Source organism: Mytilus californianus, unplaced genomic scaffold, assembly GCF_021869535.1.
Source record: "Mytilus californianus isolate M0D057914Y unplaced genomic scaffold, xbMytCali1.0.p SCAF_1, whole genome shotgun sequence".
NCBI classification, from domain to species: Eukaryota; Metazoa; Mollusca; class Bivalvia; order Mytilida; family Mytilidae; genus Mytilus; species Mytilus californianus.
Window position 1 is genome coordinate 24,911,698 of NW_026262581.1, and position 17,648 is coordinate 24,929,345.

The 17,648-nt window shown below is 31.8% G+C and overlaps 3 protein-coding genes across 12 annotated transcripts in view; 1 reads left to right on the top strand and 2 right to left on the bottom strand.

Moving 5' to 3' along the window:
* The window catches only part of LOC127717769 (uncharacterized), a 222,782-nt gene that overhangs the window by 85,551 nt on the left and 119,583 nt on the right, over positions 1-17,648 (top strand). The gene's annotated exons all lie outside the window — the stretch shown is intronic.
* The window catches only part of LOC127717738 (uncharacterized), a 383,100-nt gene that overhangs the window by 75,238 nt on the left and 290,214 nt on the right, over positions 1-17,648 (bottom strand). The window lies entirely within an intron of this gene.
* The window catches only part of LOC127717695 (tripartite motif-containing protein 2-like), a 169,230-nt gene that overhangs the window by 27,299 nt on the left and 124,283 nt on the right, over positions 1-17,648 (bottom strand). The window contains exons 1-3 of one of the 6 annotated variants that reach the window (XM_052223450.1): positions 6,114-6,212; positions 4,107-4,198; positions 1,892-3,736 (exon numbers count right to left, since the gene is read on the bottom strand). The exons of 4 other annotated variants lie outside the window; for them this stretch is intronic. In XM_052223450.1, coding sequence (XP_052079410.1) covers positions 1,997-3,718 — 1,722 coding nt within the window. In that variant the 5' untranslated portion in view covers positions 3,719-3,736; positions 4,107-4,198; positions 6,114-6,212 and the 3' untranslated portion in view covers positions 1,892-1,996. Of the gene's footprint in view, positions 1-1,891; positions 3,737-4,106; positions 4,199-6,113; positions 6,213-17,648 lie in introns of those variants that run through there. One more of the 6 variants, XM_052223497.1, reaches the window with a different exon arrangement.

The window sequence follows — 17,648 nt, forward strand, 5'->3', positions numbered from 1 at the left end:
ATTCATAACTAACAGAATCACACTCTACCCATACATTCGTGTACACACACGGAGTAACGATTCACATTCTCCAAATACTTTCATTTTTAAAATCTTGGTTTTAAACCAAAAAAATCCAGCAACTCTCCCAAAAATCGTTGGTTGGAATTAGAAGAATCTAGGGGTTATTACTCCATTTAATCCTTTAATTGTTTATTAACTTGGTGTCCTTTCTCCAAATACCATGATATCATTGCCATAATTACCTTTGAAGTGTGCCAGAAGTTGTTGACTACAAGAAATATTTCTGGTGTTTGTTGTCATTAAACGACAGTCACATTTGTAACAGTTGGATAATTAAGAAAAGTGTGAGATTTGTAAGATTTAATTATAGAATAATGAACAACATTAAATGTTCAAATTATATACAATGTTGTTTTTTGTTTTTAACAAATATTACATATCCTACATGTTTAGTACATCTAAGTTTGATAGAAACAATCAAATTATCATATGTAGAAGTGGAAAATGATCATGTTTAACTGAATTTATTCAGTCTAACTTTGAATAAAATTAAAGAAAAAAATACAAGTAATCAATTTTTTTTATTCCTTTTCTTTTTTTTATCATTATTATATTTGTTAATCTAAATATTAATATAAATAAGAAGATGTGGTATGCCAATAAGACAACTCTCCATCACAGTCACAATGTATAAAAAGTTATCAATTATAGGACAAAGTACGGCCTTCAACACGAAGCCTTGGCTCACACCAAACAGCAAGCTATAAAGGGCCCCAAAATGACTAGTGTAAAACAATTCAAACAGGAAAACCAACGGTCTAATCTATATAAAAAACGAGAAACGAAAAACACCTATGAACCACACAAATGACAACCACTGAACAACAGGCTCCTGACTTAGGACAGGTGCATAAAAATTGTGCATACACATAATTTTGTTGTTAGGAGTACGGAAGTAAACATTTTTTACAAAATTAATAAATTTGTTGTTCACAGTACGAGTACAGAAGTGAATATTATCGTCATACTAAATACTTATCAAAGGTGGTACATATTAAAAATAGATATAACACAAAATAAGTAAACAGAATTACAGAAATGCATTACAAATTGTGTCAACAGGTCAGATTAACACGAAAGTACGATTTGAGAGTACTCGCAGTTACTGAAAGCTAGTTAAAAGCCAAAAACTATTTATTATAAATATAAACTTGCCATTCTTAATAATAAAAAAAAATAAATGATTTCGTTACCTTTTTTAGATATATTTTGGAAACAAATCTTATTATGAAATACATGAGATAGGATGAATTAATTTTAATATTTGACCTGTAATTACATGTCACCGTCTTAGTGTCCTGCAATCAATAAGTCATAAAGTCCTCCCAGATGGGATAAAGTACTGGGAGTATTTTGGCAGAGAAATATGTGTTTCACAGTTAGACACTACAATAAACCAGAATCAGTGTTTGGAGTATGAGAATTAATTCTCCCTGTGCGTACTGTAACTGTCAATTGTATTAATGCTCGTTTTTGATTGCCTGAGCCTTCTTAACTTTACTTGTCAGTAGATCTGCATCTCCTATGCAGGATGATTTATCAACTCGATACCTATAAAACAAGATGTGGTATGATTGCCAATGAGACAACTCTCTACCAGAGACCAACTGACTAGAATGTTAGCAACTATAGGTTACCGTAAGGCCTTCAACAATGAGCAACAAAAAACACTAAAGTTCTAAAGGTACTCACAGTTACTGAAAGCTAGTTCAAAGCCAATAACAACTTATAAGAAAATCATGTAACTAAGCTTAGGACCACCCCACTTCTCGTTCAATTCATTCATTTCTTTAGCTTTCAGAAACAAAATGCTTCTGATATATCAGCATTTATATTTTTAAAGTTCTTTTATATGCAGATCATATGAGTGCTAATTAATTGCCAAGTCAGAGATTAAAATGTTTATCGATAATTTAAAAAAAATCATTTTGGATTAAAAAGACACCTTCAATACTTGCAGTTTGGCATCTGTTCTTCGTTTATCCCCAGAATGACATCCAACCCATAACTGTGCCTTTGTATCAATATCCAGTGACAAGGGAAATATAATCCCCTGACCCTCCATAACTTTACATGTCAGTAGATCTCCCTCCCCTGACAAGATATGTAAGGCATGTATGTTAAAATCACTCACTATAACATGACCAACTGATGTTGTTACTATATCCAAAGGATCAAATAGGTTATCTCCTAAAATTAAATTAACATGAGGATTTCCCTGATAGATCCATTCAACATGTCCCTCCCTGGCCATGACCACCACCCTCCCATTATAATCAGATGTTCTATCTATAACCAGTATGTCATTGTTTAAATTAGATGTAATTCTATAAGGGACAGTAAATAATCTTTGTTTATGTTTATCATACTCATATGATTGTTTTTGTTTCCCATCCATCCCAAAGATTTTAACTTTCCTACAAATTTTGTCTGTTATTTTGTATATATCACCCTCCTCCTTGACACCCAGAATGACCTCATTATATTTAGTGACATGTATACCAAGTGGATAAAGTGGTGACATAGACAGGAAAGATTTGATTTCTCCATTTTTTGTTGATAACAGACTGACATCAGTACTGCCATACGAAGACAGGAGAACATCATTATTGTCTGCCAGTGACATGTCCAAAACATCAACTGAAATATCTTTTACAGTTTTCATTGTGTCATCAATGTGTATTTTACGCAGAGAAGATGTCATATGGTTCGAAATCCAAGCTTTCTTGTCATCCTCTATTAATGCTCTATTCACCGCGGTCTGATCTGTAGTGTAACTCTTGATTACGTCAAAGTTCACTTGTGGCAATACCTTTGGTAGCTTAGTATTTTGAAGTGATCCAAATAAGTTGGAAATGGCCTTCAAATTTTCCTTTGTAGGAATGAAATCTTTTGTTTCCTCAGGAAAGGTCTTAAAAGATGCATTTGGAATTTCTTTTTCACTGAATTCTGAATAAGCACTTAACAATTGAGCTGCTTGATTTGATTCTAATATTTCTTGTATAATGCTTTGCTTATTCAGCAAAGTTTCCATCACTTCTTTCGTATGCTTCTCTTTTTCTATGATAGATTTGTCTATGCTTTGCTTTTCACTGTCCAGTTGTTCTCTAAGTGTTTTAGCATATTTTCTGACTTCATCTACGATCAACTTTTCTTGTTGATTAATTTTCTGAACAGATTCAGCGAAAAATTGTTTATATTTGGTTTTAAATTCATTCAATTTACTGTCTTCAATTCTACAAAGTTTGAATTTGTTAGAAAATTTATATTCTAGTTCTTTTAGTTTTCCCTTTTTTTCATTGTACACTATATCAATTGAATCTAGATCATGTTTTTTATGGGCAGCAGTTATACACTCTGAACACACTAATTGGTTGCATGTTCTGCAAAACATGCAATTCAACTTTCTCTTGTGAATCTGACAGGGAATGTTGTCAGTAATAATGACGTGTTTCAAATCTGTTTTCGCTTCTGAACTTTTGACATCAACAATGTCATGCTTGATTGAGGTTTGAACTTTTAAATGAATTTTCTTACATTTTTCGCACATTAATGTATTGCATTGTACACATTTCCATTTAATGTTTGTGTCAGTTTCACACAGTTCACATGGTTTGGGTATTTGTGCTCGCCTTATAGATTGAGAAGATGCCATCTTGATTTAAAATAACCACTACAAAATAAATTTAGTTTTTTTATTAATGTTGATATTCATAGAATACAGACAAATGCAGAGAAATTGTTATGCTTGTATTTTTATATCAATGGTTTAAGACTTCAGAGATACATTATATGCCATTATATATTGAAATCGTGTGTCAACTCTCCAGATATAGGTAGGAGCCTATCAAGGTGTTTTTTATAAACAAAAGTTTTGAAATATCCCTTTTAGACCAATATCATGACAGGAAGACCAAAGTCCATCAGCCACATTGGAAAATTACTCTCAATTTCTCACTCTTTCACCTTGACTGATAAAAAGAAAATAAAAAAATTACTGGTATACATTGTTTATTTACAACAAAATAAAAGATCCATACTACCTGACATATTTTATGTAATTTATTCAATGAGTTTATTTATTTTCTTCCGCTCGTCAGACCACAGGTATATGGTAATGGTCCAAAATGTTCATCTGAAACAGATTTATATTCTGAGACCATTTGATTGATTACTTTGGTGGTATAATGCATGTTTAAACACTGTTGGCTTTTTCAGAGTCGCCATTTTTATTAGTTAAAAAAATTGGAGTCCTGGAAGAGAGCCACGACCTTTGGCAGAAAAAAATGATAATCCTAATCAATTAAGTTTGGAGTTAGACCACTCGGCCATCAAGGCTCCTGAGACTGTTTGACAAAGAGCTTTCATATTTGGAAGGATTATTTGGTGTCATATTCTTTTGACTCTGCTATATTGTACATGTCTGTTTGGTTTGACAATTTTTTATGGGAGGTATCGGACTGTGACCATTTTTTTTAATATCGTAACAATAACACCTTTTAAACCAAACTCCTCTGAATCCTTTTTTCAGAAATCTCTAACACTTGGTAGGAGTGATTGCCAAAATATGTAGTTGACCATATTGTACCAACATTTTGATTCTACCATTCTTACAGGAGTAATGAGATTATGAATATTTTTTGGACTAATTTGGAGTATTTTGATAGTAAAAAGTTGTGAAAGCAACTTTTCAGACCATTTGACAGAAATGTGTCATACTGGGTACTATTATTTGCCAACGTTTATACATTGTGTGTTCATTTTGATCCAAACCTTTTTAAGGGTGGGACTCTGACTATTTTATGGAGTAGTGTGACAATAACACTTTGTGAGCAAACTTTCTCTGAGACCGGGACCTCGGTGGTCGATTGGTCTAAGTAGTCAAACTACTGTATCATTAGCCTGTCAAAATCGAGATTTTTTTTTGTGAGTTCGAATCCCGTACATGTCTCGACTCCAATCTTATTTGACTAGGATTGTCAGGTAGGACGGTGGCTCTCTCTGGGCACTCCGGCTTCCTCCACCACGAAATAGCACAATAGTGCTGATAGTCCCTTTAAAACATCGATTAATCAATCAACCACTCCTCTGAGACCATTTGACAGAAAGCTCATATTTGTTAGGATTGTCTGCAAACATATGCAGTTTACCATATATTACTATCATTTTAATATGACTATATTTATAGGAGTTATAATACATTTACCATATTTGACTATTGTACCAAATGACACATAATTTGATACCTCATTTACACAGTGCGGGGGTCATTTGGATAAATAATAGCTATCTTGTTTGAAGAAGCATTGTCAAATATATTTAAAAAACGATATTTATTTTAAGAAAGATACAATAAAATTCTAACAAAAACAAGATTAAATTACTTAACAATTAATTTCCTTTAGCACAATGTCACAAGAAGGTCATCTTTCACTATGGGGGTTTGAAAAGTTGATACTTAGGTTTAAAGTTTCTGATGTAAGCCATCAAGAACATTTCTGAAATAATAATTCGTGAAAACCTGTACATATGCCATCTAACATCTACATCATTCGGTAGATAATAAGTTGTCTCATTCGTAATTATACCACATTTTCTTATTCTATCAGGGATATTGTTTTTCGGGTCAATAATACAAATACTTTGTGTCATGAGTCAGTAATTCCTGAATGATTATCATTTGAAAAGATTGTCATCCTTATGAACCCATTGTGCATGAACATTAAATTTTTCATTTATTTTCATACATTAGGGACGATCATTTGATTTTGAAGGGGGGAAAGGGGGAGGGACTGGCTGGCAGTTTCTGAAAATAAAATTCTTTTATATTTTATATCTTTATATTTGCGAACCCCTCCCCCTCCCAAATTACATGCTCTTTCCCTTAGTACAGGTGATACATGTATTCCCTATTCTTTGTAGTAATGTGACCTTGTTCCATTTTCACAAAAAAATGTCTGATGTGTGTTCAAATACGACTTTCATGTTATTATTCTGTAAATCCGAATTCTTGCACTGTCAAATGAAAATAGTTTGTTTTCCCTACATACCTTTTTTCTTGACATAAATCTCGTCAGCTGTTTGTAAATACCATTTCTTAATTTTTCCTAAGATGTCCATCAATCCGGAAACTAAAAAGAACTTGTTTAAACTTGATACAAGTTATAAAAATAACATTAAAAACGCAAGTCATACCTTTGAATACAAATACACCTGTAGTTGTGATATATATTTATTATAATTGTATCTCTGAAGAGGGATTTAAATATTCAGTCCTACACACAGCTTTCAAATTGAAAAGTTTTACACAACTTCTGTTGAGAAAAAAAAACCAACATAAAACTGAAGTTGCTGTCAACATTCATCTAATGACATTTATCAAATGTGTACTGTTATCAGTAAAATTAACAGTACACAGTTGGGTTTAGATATGTTTCTAGCTGCAGTGGTAATTTCTGCGTCCTTCGTGATAAACCTAGTGTACATAAATGGTATAGTTTATGTCCAAAACACGAAATATAACTTCAGGTGTATATAAGATACATAAAAGAATACATAATTTCATGACTTTTTATAAGGGATGAATAAGAAAAAATCAACAGAAACTATTTATTTGATATTAACATTTCAACTAGTTATGATAAATAAGAACATTTTTAAAGGAAATTAAGATACATTTTTACGATTGAATATGCATATGTTTTACATCAGTAAGACAATTGTTTTTTTCAAAGTTCACCTTTTCAGTAATTGTGCACGTATATCATGTATATATATCACACAATATTACAAATGAATTAAAAGTTATTCCTTTAAAAAATTTACCAAGGCTTGAGCAGAATCCCCCTTTTTAATATTTCAGGACGAAATGCAATTGTTTTTTTTATTACTAAGTGATATAAGAGACAATATTATCATTCTGAGCTGACCAGTTATTCGTTAATGCTTTGTGATTAGCAGATAATATCAATCTAATTGTGTCTAAACTTGGGAACCAGCCACGTCCCGCACTATTTGAATCACAACGTCCAGACTCAAGTTAAGAATTCATTTTTATATAAATAATCTGTTTGTATAAAAATACAATTAATAAGTACGACAATGATTACTTTAAACTTTCTTTCTTAATTTTTTCTTAAAATGAAATCTCAATCTTTGACAAAACCTGTAGTCAGGTAGTGTTTAAATTGTTTGCAGTCATATTACACTATCTTGTACATATTTTTTTTAAAACTTTTTACAGACAAAAATTGAAACAATAATATATTTATTTGAAAGTGACAAGTACTTAAACAATGATAGCTTATCTGACATTTACTAGCAGATGAGACAGCGCTCCAGAATAGCGAAAGGCTGTTTTGTGGACTGTATTTATCATTTGTTCTGACATTGCATAAATAGAGTAAAAAACATAACACATTTTTTGTTTTACTTTATATATAAAAACAATTAAAATGTTTGTTGGAAGTCAAGTGCTAGAGTTGAATTTTCCTCTTAAAAACCAAATGTGTAAATATGTCTCCATATTTGTTTTTAAAGCTACATTAGAGTCTGTATCTATTAATTGTTGTATATAGTGAAGCTAATAAAATTCATATACCAAGATGCGTATGCAGTTCCTATGACATATTATATCTCTTCAGTACAGGTGCAGATTATGTTCCAGCCATATATTAACCAACCTTTTACTGCACTGAAATTCACACAGCTGTAATGCTAATTGTTAATTTTTCTTAAGATGTTTGGCTTAAAGACAATTAATCATGATTTTTTTATCAGGGAAACAGTATAAACATTTATAGATAATCTATATTAGCATGTTCAAAAATCGTTTGGTTAGTTATCTTGTTAGTTTTTTGGTTTTTTTTAGGTTTGCTCAAGCATTACAAGTCCAAATTTGCATTTGTAAACAAAGACATAGACCAAGTTTAAGTCAGTTTATATAGTGTAATGAGATTTCAGTGAAAAAGTTCTACAAAACTTTCCATGTAAATTAAATGTAACTGATTCATATCACATTAACATGTTCTGTTTTTGGATATGCGTCTAATTTAATTGGTATCAATAAGGGGTTCTTGGTCGGGTTGTTTTACATTTTGTTATGTTGGGACCTTTTATAACTTTCTATATAGTATGTTTTTTTTTTGTGTCGTTGAAGGTTTCAGTGACCTACAGTTGTTTCAATCTATGTCATTTAGCCCTTAGTGGAAAGTGTCTCATTGGTATTCATACCTCATCATTTTATTTTTATATTAACATTAGATTTTTCTATAATAGATATAAGAAGATGTGGTATGAGTGCCAATGAGACAACTCTCCATCCAAGTAACAATTTGTAAAAGTAAACCATTATAGGTCAAATTACGGCCTTCAACGCGGTGCCTTGGCTCACACCGAACAGCAAGCTATAAAGGGCCCCAAAAAATGACTAGTGTAAAATCATTCAAACAGGAAAACCAACGGTCTAATTTATATAAAATACGAGAATCGAGAAACACTTATGAACTTCATCGACAAACGACAACCACTGAACATCAGGTTCCTGACTTAAGACAGGTGCAAACAAATGCAGTGGGTTTAAACGTTTTAATAGGCGCCAACCTTCACCCTTACCGAAACCATAGTGTAACATCACAACATAGAAACACACACTATAAAATATCAATTGAAATGGCTTAACTCAATCAAAAGACATATTAACAAAAAAAACGAATAAATTTGATCTATGACACAATGTAAATTTAATTTAATAATTAATAAAACAAGGGGGTTAGAAGTAAAACAATATCAGAAAGACAACCATAACCTTGGACAAAATGCCACTAAATAAAATAACGTATACAGGTAAATAAAAATAATTTTGTTGTAAGGTATGCATGGAGTACGGCAATAATTTTTACAAAAATAAATAATTAGTATGAGAACAAAAGTGAAAATTTATCGTCATACTAAACACTTAATAAACATTAAATAACAAAAATACATTACAAATTGTATCAACAGGTCAAATTAACACGAAAGTACGATTTGAGAGTACTCGCAGTTACTGAAAGCTAGTTAAAAGCCAAAAAACAATTAATAATAAAAAAATCATGCATCAGAGACTAAAATCAACTAAAACATATCCCAGGGATTTAGTGTTTTAACGTCATGGACAGCCAAAGACGACATGACTTGTGCAATGCCAAAATAAAAGTATAGACAGGCAGTAGGATAGTTAGGAGTTAACCTGTTAATAACTATGTATAATGTAATATACATGATATATAGATAGAGTAATCTCTATATAGAAAATGAACGTGGACGTGTATTTAAACATCCCAAAAACCGTTTGGACAGAATACAAATTAAGTTATGTTTTAATTTGCTGATGACAAAAACGATGTTAATGTCTTTCTTTTCAATATTGGGAGAAATGAATCATATGTTAATTTTGACAAGATTAATATCCCTGAACATTGATTATTATTTAATGATATCTGTAGATAATGTAATTCCGTTCATACAGATACATTTATTTTTTTATATAAGTTTTTTTCATTAACACAAACAAACAAACGGAGCACATGACACAATCATGACAAAGCATCGACAAAAAAATAATTTTGGACACATGTACATGCAACAATTGCTACATTGATGGATAAAAATTTCATGATAGCATCATTCACCTGACATTAGAAAACAATCCAGACAAACTACTCAGCTACTGTATGTTTTCAAACCAATAAAAATTCACACTGAAAAGTATGATTTATTTGTTTAATTGTTATCTATCAATATACACTAAGGCTTAGAGTAACACAGTTTGTTGTATTTGAATCTGTTTCACATGAATGCTTCAAAGCTACATTGGTGAAACTGATTGTATTAAACAGTTACCTCCCTTAACAAAGGTTACTCCCTTAGGTCACAAACAAATTAAACTAGACAAAGATAAGGGAGAGGGCTGAGAACTGGCAGACATATCTATAAACCCTTTCACTCTCTATAAATGACTGTCCCAGTTCAGGAGCCTGTTATTCAGGGGTTGTCGTTGGTTGCTGTCTGTTTTAATTGTTTTTTATTTACTGTTTAACCATGAATTAGGCTATCTGTTTTCTCATTTTAATTGTTTTACAATTTGTCATGTCGGGCCTTTTATAGCTTTCTTAAAGGGGTTTTGCTCATTACTGAATGCTGGTCTGTGCATGTGACGTATATCTGTTTTCATCAACATCTTTTTGATGTCTAGTGATAAGTTGTCTCATTGGTAGTCACACCACATTTCTTAGGTTTATACAAATCAAGAGATATATAAAGCAATCTTTTTATTACACAGGCTTCTGCGACAACTTGAATTAAACAAATGAATTAATCACTTGTTGGTGCTTATATGCTCAAAAACATGAAGAGGATTACGTAAGCAAGTAGTCACTTGCAAGAAAAAAAGTCTGAAATATGATGAGTTCCTGCTTTCACAGGTTTAATTGAGTTGTTAATCCCTTCTTTTAGCAAAGTCTAAGGTTTTTAATAGTCATTGCTTATTTATTTGTTAGTTTAAATGTACTTTGAATCATTAAATCCTCCTAAAGAAGTAAGATTTCAATGACATGTTTTGTTAGAAGCTCCAGGTTGTGAATGGCATGATTTGCATCTCCATAGTTAATCCAGAATATTTTCTGTGTTACTTATAATGATACATGGACGTATGCGAATCGAGAAGTGTATGTATGAGAATCATGACATGTGCCTATGAGAATCAACAAGTCTGCATATTTGAATGAAGAAGTGTGCATATGAGAATCGAGCAGTGTCCGTATGAGAAACAAGAAACGTGCTTAAGAGTTTGTAGGCTCAGTTTTTCTTTTTTTTTAATCATTTTTTCAGAGGATGATGACGATAATAATGACGACAATGTGACACAAATTGTCTTAGCTGTAGGTTCCATTACTGCATTACTGGCCATCGTCATCTGTATATTTGTCTCCTGTCGACATTCCACATACCGTAATTGTGATTCAGCGTCTGAGAGATCATCTCCAAGAACTGTACAAACAAAGATGGCAGAAGGGGAGGTAAGTCGCCTTTGGTTCCATGCCAGAACTTCACAGTTTGATTGGAATTACAAATAAACAAACAAGTATAATGTTTAAAAAATATTGAAGGTTTAAGTAATTTCTACAAAAAGATTTACTTTTAAAAAATCACAAAAATTACTGAAAATATTAAAATGCACAACAGCCCATACCAACACCATGGGTTTTCCTCTAAATATCACTGAAATCTTAACTCACCTGGCCCATGAGTAATGTTAACCATGTTGATTATTTTCATCACTTTGTGTTCAACTTCATTGTCCATTCGTTGTTAAAAAATGTGTATTTTCATCTTCTTCTTTGAAGCCACCAGGCTGTTTTAAATCAACATTAGTAGCACTGATATATGGAATTTCCTTTATAAAAAAATCCCTTATTTTGTTCAATCCAATTTTAAAAAAATTGGCTGCCAGAGACCATCTTTTTTTCTGATTATCCAATTTTCAAATATCTCCCGTTCTATAAACTATCTGTATTTAATGTTGAGCAGGTGGCACCCATTTAGGCATTAATTGGTGGCACATAATTATCATTGAAATCTTATAGGAGTCACATTTCTAATATTCTCTGATTTAATTGAGCACACATTTTATAATATTCTCTGAATCTATTTATCCGAATTTCCCGAAACTTTGTAGAAAGTTTGATTTGAAATCCATGTATTGTTCCTTTGTTGTTGATCCTCATTTGATGTAAAACATGGCAGCCAGAGACATTTTGAAATTTGAAATGGCAAATTTTCGAAAGCTGTCTTCTGAACTATAACATGTACAAGACATGATAGTCATGATATTTGAAAAGTTGGGTAGATGGATGATTCTAGGACCAAAATCTATCCTCAATGTTATGTTGATCAGGTAGCAAAAAAGGTGGCATAGTTCCAAAAGAAACCCTATGAAAAATCACAATTCAAGATTTGCTCTGAAACAAATCTTTGTAGAAATAGTGTTTGAAGGACCTCTCAGATGTTCCTAATTTATTTCAGTTGAAAAATCTGGTACCTAGAGGCAATCTTTGATTCTTATTTGCCATTTTCTAAATATTCTCTGAAACTACAAAAATGTACAATTGAAATGTTTTGAAACTTTAGAGAATTTATGAATGGAAAATCCCATTAAAATTATCTTTAGTTAATTTAAAGTTGTTAAGCTGGCAAACACGTTAGACAGTTCTCATTTAAACCCCATTTTAAATCACATTTTTGTCTTCATTTTGATACAAAGTATCTCTTTTTAAATTGTTTTTTACAGAGATAAAAAAAAGAAATAAAATGCATTAAGGGAGATAGTTTGTGACAACTTTTTCATCATCACTTGCTGATTGTAATTCATTGTAAAAATATGTGAATTACCGAGAGGAATAGTAGAAAAGACTGCAAAGGAAACTACGAGTTCTATCATTAATAATTTATTACGCATGAATATATTAATTTCAATAATTTCTAAGTCAACTAATTCAAACAATTTTAAATCAAGTCAAAGAACCTGCATAATGCCAGTTTAGATAGAAATAACAAATATCGATAAATATATGCTTCACTTACAACAGTACAATTCCAAATATAGGCCAGAGTTGGGCTTTAAATGTGTCACAGCTTATAACACCACCGTCAAGTAAAATGAGTAACTGACTTCATATACAATAACTAGGTTAATTCTATAGTAACAATATTTCAATAAGCACACCCAGAAATAAATCCCGTAATTTAGAAATAACTACTTGGCTATGGTAAGAACGACAACTCTTGCATAAAAAACATGGATCTACAGTCTGGAGGAACCTGTATCAGCACAACTAATTCTACTGAAAACTTTGATTAATAAATGTAAGCAAGGCTAAAATGTGGTTTCTCAGATAAGTCATACCAGTACACAAATTGGACAAACTTCAATAATACGAAAAGACTGATATTTCATTAGAATTCATCATTATGATTGTTGATCGAGAGTGGTTTAACTATCATTTCAATTTCACAACACATATATTACAACAATGTTCGAAATTGATCACAATTTGATTAATATTTAAGTATTAGATAACTGATTGTACAGATGTGTCAAATCTTTTAAAAATATATGCAAGCATATAAATATGTGGGATGATTGCTAGTGTAGCAACTATCCTAAAGAGACAAAAAGATTGGGATGTAAGAAACTATAAGTCACAGTACGCCCTTAGACATTGGGCAAAACCTATACTATATAGTAAGCTATAAAATGCCCAGGCATGATAAAATGTGCAACAATTCAAACTAGAAAATCAGCAGCCTGATTTTGAATTAGTTCAATTTATTATTGAAGAAACATTGAATATAATGTGAACAATTAATTAAAAAAAGTCTTTTTTATTTTATTCATTAATGAGCCAACCAGATCAGAGAGACACACTTCCACCCTTCCTACTGGGATGTATTGGTAGATGATGCTGTTGTAAAGAGATGATTCGAGTAGTCCTTTTTGTATTATAAAGTGATGATTGATACGCGAGAATCTGTTTGTGTATGAACAACCTTGTCTAACAAGAGAAATGACAACAAGTATATTTGCTGAACACTGGTATTACAAAACTTCATGTGTTTGTGCAGGGGTTCAGTCACTTAAAAATTAAATCTTACAATTCAAATTAGTCACTTAGTTCACTCGTAAGGTGGACATTAAGTATAGTCAATATACATTTTATTATTTAAAATTTATCATACCAGGTTGATCTAATTTATTTATAAGGGCTGTTCTATGATTTAACTACATGTTTATCCAGGTGTTTATGACTTCTCTGCATATTATCAATTAAAAAATCATTTGTGAAATGCTCAGCTGCATGTGACAAAAAAAAACATATTTAAACCGAAGTTTGCTATTTTGTTGGAACTTTGGTAGAAAAAAAACAGTAAAATCACAAAAATACTGAACTCCGAGGAAAATTCAAAAAGGAAAGTCCATAATCAAATGGCAAAATCAAAAGCTCAAACACATCAAACGAATGGACAACAACTGTCATATTCCTGACTTGGTACAGGCATTTTCTTATGTAGAAAATGGTGGATTAAACCTGGTTTTAAAGCTAGCTAAACCTCTCACTTGTATGACAGTCGCATCAAATTCCATTATATTGACAACGATGTGTGAACAAAACAAACAGACATACTAGGTAAAAATGTCAAAAATATAAGTTTTCAGACACTTTAACTGAATCCTTTGTTGAGGTAATGATACAAACATTTGCTTTTCTCATCCAACATTTTGGAAAAATTGGGATTGCCTGCCAAATTATATTTTCATAATTTTTTTTTTTTTTGGCGTAACTTGCAATAACCTCTAGCAAAATAAATCAAAATAACCAGAAATACGGAAACAAATGTTGCTCTAAAAAATCAGGGACGTCGTAAACCTCTTTGATACAATAGTTAAAATTTTCACCAGAATCATTTAAATACAACATTTTAAATATTTGATGTTGATACCAGATCTTAAAAAAGTCTTATAATATTTATTCACTAGTTCGAATTTTTCATATTATACTCTGCAAAAAAAGAAACGCATAATTGATTTTTAAGAATTTTAATACATGTCTTTGGAAAGGAAATTTTACAATTACTAAAAAAAGATATTCACTCGAAACGTGTTTGATTGAGAAGAGGACAGTCAATTCCTTCGAGATTGATGAATAAAAGTCAGTTTATCACAATTAGAGTTACTTCCGGTGCCATTAAATTTAGTACCGTGTATGACCACCTTTCGCTGCTAAGACTGCTACGCATCTCCTCGGCATGGATGCTATCAATGTTCTAATGTTGTTGCGTGGAATTGCTCGCCATCCTGTTGCAACATTTGTCGGAGCTGATCAAGGGTCTGAAGCGGGGGTTGACGCTGGCGCACACGTTTATCCAGTTGGTCCCATCCAGAGTTGCTCAATAGGATTCAGTTAGTACTTGCATCTCATATCCCAGTGAACTTGAAATTAATGGTACTACTGATACAAGAAAGTCTGCTTCAAAGCTTGATCTTTTCCTCAATATTGACACAAATGGACGAATTCACACTAAAATCTATGACAAACGGGATGATTTCAACTTCCCAATTATCAATTTCCCATTTCTCAGCAGTAACATACCCTCTGCTTCGTCGTATTGTGTTTACATATTTCAATTGATACGTTATGCTCGTGCATGTTCACACTATACTGACTTCATATACAGGAGTGTGCTCCTTACGCAGAAACTGCTCCAACAGAGTTATGAGGATGACACTCCGTAAATTTTATGGACACCATCAGGAATTGGTTGATCTATACGATGTGTCTGTGTCTAAACTAACTAATAACATTTTCACCACGTCTTAGATTGTGGTTTAACATCTATATCGTATGTCTGCTAAGTATAGAACGTGACCTATTCCCAAAAATGACTGTTATAACGAGTGTGAATTTCCATTGCTATACGACGTGTCTCGGTATTTTGTACATCCAACATGTATTTATTTTTGATGTTTCTGTTATGGTTTCGGTTGAATAATGTGTTCTGTCTTATCGTTTGTTGTTCAAATAATTATAAAATTGCCTTTCAATACCATCATTGTCATATTCCCGAATATGACTGTTATACCGAGTGTAAATTGCATTGCTTTACGACGTGTCTCGGTATTTTGTACATCTAACTTCCATGTATTTATTTTTGATGTTTCTGTAATGGTTTCGGTTGGATAATCTGTTATTTCTTATCGTTTGTAGTCCAAATAATTATAAAATTGCCTTCCCATAACATCAATGTCATGAAAATTTGGACGAGTATTGTGAAAATAGTTGTATAAAGTTCGAGATTGCAAGTTAGTTACGTAAGCGCGTCACTGCTTATGTATATCCTGTGGTGTTTGTCGTTGGTGGAGTGTGTTCGTTGTTTTTCTGCGGTTTGCATGTTGTGTCGACTATTATATTATTTGTTTGTGCGTTTCTCTGTGATGAATGTTCTTGCGTGTGTTTGTGCTGTATTTCTGTCACGTAGTGTTGTCATTTTAGCGATATTTTTCAACTTTGTCATAAAGCGGGAGGTTTGGCTAGCCATTAGACCAGGTTCAATCCACCATTTTTTCTTAAAATGTCCTGTACCAAGTCAGGAATATGGCAGTTGTTATCAAATAGTTCGTTTCTATGTATGTTGGCGTTTGTTTTTGTTGCACTTCAGTGTTCCTGTTGTTCCTTTGTTTTCCTCTTATAGTTGATGTGTTTCCCTCGGTTTTAGTTTGTAATCCGGATTTATTTTCTCTCAATCGATTTATGACTTTTGAACACCGGTATACTACTGTTGACTTTATTTATAGTGACACTCGTGTCAAAAATGTTAAAATAGCAAAAAAAGTAAGAATTTGAAGAGCATTGAGGACCCTCAATTGCGAAAGGTTTTGCCAAAACAGCTAAGGTTAAATTTATTCCCGGGGTAGAAAATCATTAAGTTTGTATTTCGAAAAAATCCAAGTTGTGTAAACAGGTGATTTATAATTATGACCATAATAATGATAATTCATGTTTTGGTTTTACTAACAACATTGTAAGTGTGATAACTATCAGTCTTTGTAGTATACTTCAAAAAGAGACCAACAACTTTATATATATTTTCTTATATTAAAATGTTATTCAGCGCTATACATGTACATCTATATTGCTATTGAAGACGATTTTATATGTTTTGAAAATTTTGAAGATGTAGAAAATTTTGCATGTTTTATTCAACAACTTCACATGATAATGACTTATATTTGTTTCTGCTCGATGAAAATATCATGGCCAAAGAAATATATAAAGTATATCTTTACAAAGTGTTTATTTTAGATACATGTACAGAATTTACTTATTTAAAAAATGGTTACCAGCTTAACCTAATAAAAAAAGGAAAATCAACATATGAAGAAAAGAATAAATAGCGACTTAATACATGGAATATTTTAAAAACAGTAATGTCATTTCTTAAGAATGTATATTGACCTCAAGATTTTAATTTTTTCTCTAAGATTCAACCGTGAAGGTCTCAGGTCGACGTCATAGCGTATCTTCCATGGTATGCGACACATCGGCATGATGTGCTGCATTCATGTGCCAAATATCAAAATCCTATTTCAAAGGATGAAAAGGTAATGGCCGAGACACTAAAACGTAAATAAAAATCAAGCATTTTGACCTTAAGGTTGATGATCAAGGTCAGAATTATATCCGACACACAGCCTAGGGTAATATGCTTTCATGCAAAAGACATTGTCAACAGATTAAAAAAAAAACAGTTAAATTTTAATCTTTTAGTAAGAGTATTTTCAGTTTTTTAAAACTAGTGAAAATTAAAGCCAATTTCAACTAATAAACAAACCATATTATACCAGACTAACATTTCAATCATTACAAATCTAACGGATGTATTGTGAAGACTTCATATTCAGTTTGATGTATGTTTCAGACTGTGGGTATAACTAAAATTCTGCATTATGATTTTTTTTAATTGCGTGCACGTCGTCATCAAGCTTCTAA